This window comes from Brachyhypopomus gauderio, chromosome 20, assembly GCF_052324685.1.
Source record: "Brachyhypopomus gauderio isolate BG-103 chromosome 20, BGAUD_0.2, whole genome shotgun sequence".
In the NCBI taxonomy this organism is placed as follows: Eukaryota; Metazoa; Chordata; class Actinopteri; order Gymnotiformes; family Hypopomidae; genus Brachyhypopomus; species Brachyhypopomus gauderio.
Window position 1 is genome coordinate 3,322,287 of NC_135230.1, and position 6,850 is coordinate 3,329,136.

The 6,850-nt window shown below is 40.9% G+C and overlaps 1 protein-coding gene across 1 annotated transcript; it reads left to right on the forward strand.

The window, feature by feature from the left end:
- The first annotated feature begins 729 nt into the window (after positions 1-729).
- On the forward strand, positions 730-6,134 carry LOC143484200 (uncharacterized). The gene is made up of 3 exons (XM_076982826.1): positions 730-1,113; positions 2,170-3,186; positions 3,777-6,134. Exons 2-3 carry the CDS (start codon positions 2,733-2,735, stop codon positions 4,430-4,432), a joined length of 1,110 nt encoding a protein of 369 aa, XP_076838941.1. The 5' UTR covers positions 730-1,113; positions 2,170-2,732; the 3' UTR covers positions 4,433-6,134.
- The last annotated feature ends 716 nt before the right edge of the window (positions 6,135-6,850 follow it).

Here is a 6,850-nt window from a genome sequence, read left to right on the forward strand (position 1 = left end):
CCTCCTGGTCGTGTACGCCGTGTCTCCTCTCTCCTGCCCTGCGTGTAGCTCCGCCCTCTTGTGGCACCTGAACCAGGTAATGGACTGGAGAAAGGCCATCTGGTATTGTTGGTGTTTTCACAGTACAGTATTAAAGATTTCCATGTTATGCTATATGCTCGTACAGATTACCTGCATATGTCGCCTACAATCGAATATTTAAGTTGATTTATACAGCACAATGACAGCTGAAATGGTAGTGCGTTAATGGCCAAAACCTGCTTAATGTAGAAAAAAGTTAAACACAATAGGTATATTGTTGTTTTATTATTGTATTTTTTATTTATTTTTTATTATGTTATTTTTTTACTCTTCATTCGAAAATGAAATGAAGATCCTGACCAAGAAACTATTTTAATTCATTTATTTAATTTTATCTGCATACACCCGATTCATTTTCATACTGTCGAAATGGACTACTACATACTGGATACTGCATACTGGACTTAGTATATACTGGATACTGCATACTGGTCCTTGTAGTAAATGCAGTACAGTTTCCAGTATGCGACAAAAGCAAAGCATACTACAGGGTCACGTGAACATAGCGTTGCATGATGGGATGCAGTACACCACGAAGATAGCTCTGTTCGCGTACTGGAATATTTTGCAGAAGTAGTAGGTCATCCGGGTATGTTTCACGTACTGGAAATTTTCATTTTGGTCACATACTGCATACGGCATACTGATTTGGGGCTCGATCAGTACGTCAGTAGTATGTAGTAGGCTATTTTGAACACAGCCATGTTTTGAAAACTCGCGGACATCCTCTTGCGTCAAATAAACCCGGAAGACTTTGCGGAGCAACTTTACAAATTCTCTGCACCCTGACTGGGACGGAAGTTTAACTAACATTAATGATAGACCTCAGCCATATGTTCGTCTCATGGATGAACATCCTGTATGAATTTATAGGATAAATGAGTTTTGCATGTGGTTTTCACGTTGGGTTTTATGCACGTTTCTAATACCAAAGACCCTGGGTTGCTGAATTAAGTGTGAAGCGCTACACAAAGACCCAACGCGACCCGCCGCGCAATCTGGACGTTGGTCGCACACACCGCAGTAGCTCTGGTGCGTTTAACGGTGTTACTTTGACTTCTCAGTCGTGCTGTTTCTCTGAGTGTCTTGAGGACGTTTTCCGTGCGGTTAGTAATCGCTCGTCGTTAATAGTTTACTCGCTCGTACAGGCATTTCCTAGCGTGTACAGTGCATGCGTTCGTTCACCTCCTTGCGATCTGATTTCAAGCATTTACGTGAATATGATATTTGCTGCCCACCGTCGCTTCTGTTAATGGTAGAACTGTGATGACTGTTTTCGGTTTGTTTTACTCGACACTTTTTAGTATTATTTTCCCGATGCAAATAATAGAATGCTGTTTCGTCTACAGTTTTATTGTAGTCCGAGGATGGATAGAAATTACTCGTCCTCTTTTCACAACTCTTCTCTCCCTTTGATTCCTTCTTTTTTCATCCCTCGTTTTTCCATGCATTTTCTTTAATTAATTTCCACTGCCTTCTAGCTCCTGTTTTGTATGTGGTATTACTATATATATATAGGATATTCGTCCTTTACCCATCACTCTATTGACTTTATAACTCCTTCAGCTGTATAGATAGTACAACTAAATATGCTGTACTGACTCAACTGTATATATGATAAATATGGGCTTACATTTTCTAATATGGTCTTAAACAGCCCATTATTTTCTTATAGTTATTCATTCTTTGTCATCTCTACATCACTACATTGATTTTATCACTCTTAATTTTCAAGTTATAGTGATCAAACTTGGTGACAGTAGTCAGTAGCTGACCCCAAACACCAAAATGCATTCTATATTGACTGTACTCATCCATCTATTATCTCTGTCCTTCTATTCATCCCTCCATCCTCCCATAGGAAGCAATTTATTTTGTAACTGCTTCAGCTGTAAAGCTAGAATAACTTCACTTGCTGTACTTATTAAACTACCAGGCCCTACTGGAAACTACTATACAGTTATTTGAGAATAACCACCATTTTAAATAACATATCGAACCACAACAGTGTGTTCTGTACAAGTAGTTGTGTGCATGTTCTTTTTTCCTTCATTCAATTAAACAGTTTCTCATGTTCCACCACTGCAGATGTCTGCTGACAGCAGTGAGGATGGAGAGGAGGGTGGAGAGGTTCTACTGGAGTTACACCTGTTATGTGACTCTGAAACATCCTACACAAAGTCAGTAGGGACTGACCTCTCCATGGAGGACATTGGAAACCTACAAACTGAAGTCTGTGAACTGAGAAAAGTGATTGAATTGCTGGAGAGAAAGTTGAATCAGCAAACAGAAAATCTTTCTAAAGAGGTGTCATTGGATTGAAGAAATTGTTTACACCAAAAAAGTATTTTGCATGTTTAAAACATACGCATGTGTGTATAGTGTTAATCAAATGCCTTCAAGTGGTGCAGAATCATGTTTGCTGTTTCATGTATGAATAACTCCATATTTACACTGTGTTTGCCCTGTTTAAGTTTATAATGTTTTTGTGGTCTTTTGTCTAGAAGGATGTTGCCACTTTGTGCAGTGTCTGTAAAGCTGAACTAAACCAAAGAGAAACACAAGACTATGGTCAGAGAGACCAGCACACACCACAGGACACAGAGGATATACTCAGTCAGAATCCAGTGTGTAAACCCGAATCAAATCCCATGGAGACACTGGAACCTGACTGTAACGCTGGAGTCCAGCGCACACCACAGGACATGGAGGATTTATCCAGTCTGTCTCCAGTGTGTGAAATGAAAACAAAACCCACAGAAACACTAGAACTTGACTGTAACACTGAGTACCAATACATAAAGCAGGAGATGCAGGATGTGTCTTGTGTATTTGTGGTGTGTAAGACTGAATCAAACCCTGTGGAGACACGGGACACTGACTCGAACACCACGAGCCAATGCATAAAGCAGGAGATACAGGATGAAGCCAATATGTTTCCTGTGGATAAAATCGACCCAAACCCCACAGAGACCCTGGGCTCTAACTGTAATGTTGGAGACCAGCACACACTGCAGACTCCATTAAAGACGTGTTCAGTGAGACTGGTGGACTGCATCCGTGGTGGACATGATGATCGTAATAATAAGAATGATTTTATACCAGGTGAGTTACGCAAGTTTAATTAAACACTGTGTTAACCAAAACATAACTATTGAGCAGGTCTGAGATTAGCCTAGAATAATTATTATAACCCTAAGGAGGAAATAGGCTTGTTTAGATGTTAAATTGCTTACCAAATAGTTGGATCAATACAGGTATTATAAGTTTATGTTGGATGATGGCTAATATATCTATCAATGAATGGAAGTACTATTGGTTGGAAGTACTATTGGTTGAGAATAGAAGTACTATTGGTTGAGATGCTAATGTAGCATCTGTGCATGACTGGGCTGGATAGGATTACATCACAACAACCAGGGGTGTAGTGGGGGCCACACCAAAACCGACCCCCCCACTTATTTTTTTTAGGACTACACCACTGACAACAACCAGTGGCAGGCATGAACCCAAAAAGAACACAGAGAAAGGAGGCAGGGCTTAAAGGAGGCGGGGCTTCCTGCTGCTCCATAAAACATCTTTTTATTACATTATTCCTGTTTCATAAGATGTTCTGTATGATTAATGTGTTTATTATGTATGGCCCAGTAATAACGCTGCAGCTGCCACTAAGTTTGTTTTTTTTTCTCTTCCAGAACTCAAATCTTCTTCTGCACTCCTGCACGTCTTCTCCTGCTCTGTGTGTCCACATTCCTATACAACTCAAATGTATCTCCACAAACACATCAGGACATGTCACCATGAGGAGTATGTCAGACTGCTGAAGTCAGAACAAATTAAATATGAGAATCTGGTACCCAAACGCAGCTTCAAAAATCTACAAATATTATCCAAAACTTTTCAGCGCATTCACAAAGGTGAAAAGCCGTATTGCTGTTCAGAGTGTGGGAAGAGTTTTTATCATCGGAGTCATCTCCGCCAACACCAGCGCATTCACACAGGAGAGAAGCTGTATCACTGCTCAGAGTGTGGGAAGGATATTACTAGATGGAGTAATTTCCAACGACACCGTCGCATTCACACAGGAGAGAAGCCATATCACTGCACAGAGTGTGGGAGGAGTTTTGCTAGACATGGTACTCTCCAAAGACACTGGCGCATTCACACAGGAGAGAAGCCCTATCACTGCTCAGAGTGTGGGAGGAGTTTTGCTAGACAGAGTAGTCTCCACCAACACCAGCGCACTCACACAGGAGAGAAACCCTATCAGTGCTCAGAGTGTGGGAAGCGGTTTACTCAAAAGAGTAATCTCCACCAACACCAGCGCACTCACACAAGAGAGAAGCCATAACACTGCTCAGAGTGTGGGAAAGGTTTTACTCGACGACATGGTCTCCATGAACACCGGCACATTCACACCTGAGAGAATCCACAAATGTGCTGTATCGCTGCTCAGAGTGTGGGAGGAGATTTAATAAATGGAGTGATTTCCATGGACACAATCTTATTCACAAGAGAGAGAAGCTGTATTGCTGCTCAGAGTGTGGGAGGAGTTTTGCTAGACATGGTACTCTCAAAAGACACTGGCGCATTCACACAAGAGAGAAGCCATAACACTGCTCAGAGTGTGGGAAAGGTTTTACTCGACGAGATGGTCTCCATGAACACCGGCACATTCACACCTGAGAGAATCCACAAATGTTATCTGTATCGCTGCTCAGAGTGTGGGAGGAGATTTAATAAATGGAGTGATTTCCATTGACACAATCCTATTCACAATGGAGAGAAGCTGTATTGCTGCTCAGAGTGTGGGAAGCCTTTTACTAGACAGAGAACTGTCCGTCGACACAATCGCATTCACACAGGCGAGAGGCCATATTAATGCTCAGAGTGTGGGAAAGGTTTTATTCGACTGGAAACACCTGCACATTCACACTAGAGAGAAGTGGAATCATTGCTTACAGTATGAGAAGAGTTTTAGTACACAGAGCCATCTCCACCAACACCTGAACTCTCACATTGAAGAGAGGCCATATCAGTGGCAGCTGGCCAATATGGGGCATTGGGTTGCCGCCCCCTTAATATTGTTCAGAAATTAAAATGAGTTCATTATAAATTGTGATAATTAGCAAATTATTTAGTCACACTGTGTGTCTAATAGCCATGTTTGAATTTATTAAAAAAGTAAACACATAATTGTATTTAATTGATTACATTGTGCACACTTCCTGTGTGTGGGGCGCCGGTCTAATGAGATTGCATGTAGATGCATAAACTTTGGCAAGCAGGTGATCTGAGGCTGCAGTTTAATTGGTTGTTTCAGATTTTCCACAGGGCGCTGCTCTCTGTGCCCTAGACACACCCACTCTTGTTGGACACACCCACTCTTGTTGGTAGTGTCAGTCAGCTGCGGTTCGTTAACTTGGCTCACGTTGAATATCATCAGGCTAGAGCAGCAGCTCTTACAAAATGAGAGAAAATTCAGTTTTACCTTTACAAAAAAAATCCTTTCACAAAGCGTTCACTTGAAGAACGCTAGGGTAAAATTCATGTTCAAATAAATAAAGGGCACTAAGACTGCTTTATTTGTTTTTAATTTGTTTGTGCCCCTCTCAATTTTTTTTTGCACCAGCCGCCACTGGGCCATAACACTACTCAGAGATTGGAAAGAATTTTAGACAGTTTTAGTCTCCGCCTACACCTGCACGTTCACACAGGTGAGAAGCCGTATGACTGCTCAGAGTGTGGGAAGTTATATTAGACAAGTGTTAATTCCACCAACACCAGCAGCACACTCATACAGGATTCATGCTGAATTACAGAGTGCCCAAAACTTCACTCTCCTGACTGTAGGAAACATGGAAGGAAGGGGAATGTTCTTGGACTATGTTCAGATTGCCAGCCCAAGTCAGATTTTTGGCATATCCAGATTGTGTCCAGATTGATTTTTGAGACTTTGCAAGCGCTGATATGTAATCAGTGTAATAACACTGAAACACAACTGCATTTTTTTGGTTGTTTAGAAGGCAAGACTATCAGAGAAGCCATTTCACTACTCAGTGGAGCAATTTTTTTAGTCCACAGAATCATTTCCATCAACAATAATGTACTCACACAGGATTATGTGATTGTGTATGTGACGATGTGTCTTTTGTGCAGATTATAGGCCTACTCAGACCAGCAGGTGGCATGCAAATGCAGGTTGAAGTGATTTTAATAATAAAACACCCAACACACAGAGGGGACATGAAAGCTAACATTAAAGACATGGAAAGGGCATGGTTACAAAAGTCTTGAACATAACAAATACTTACAATAATCGACAACACAAGAGACCAAACACAGGACTAAAATACACTGTCCAAACAAGGAACCCAACAAGACACACCAGAAAGCAATAACGAGGGGCGGAGAACAAGGCAGGGGTGTGAAGCCGGGGGGGGAGGCAGGACATGTGAAAAAGTATGTGTGTGTATGTATATATATATATATATATATATTGGGGGTGGGACGCGATAAAAAAAATTAAACGGAAGCTTTGTAATTAATTAATTGAAATTAATCGCATTTTAATCGCATTTCAGTATTTAGCATGATAAATATTAATTTACGTTTGAATGATGAATGAATCAATGAACATAATCATAAACTTCAACATCTTGTTTATTTTTCCACCAGTCTACTTCACAGACCAATAGATGAGTGCAGAAAACAGTTCAGAACACTGGAAATTCTGACCAAAAATGTTGTTTAATTTTGGGAGTTTTGC

Coding starts and splice junctions, on each gene's coding strand:
- LOC143484200 (XM_076982826.1), top strand. CDS start 2,733: ATGGAGACACTGGAACCTGACTGTAACGCTGGAGTCCAGCGCACACCA. Junction 3,187..3,776: donor TAAGAATGATTTTATACCAG/GTGAGTTACGCA, acceptor TTTCTCTTCCAG/AACTCAAATCTTCTTCTGCA.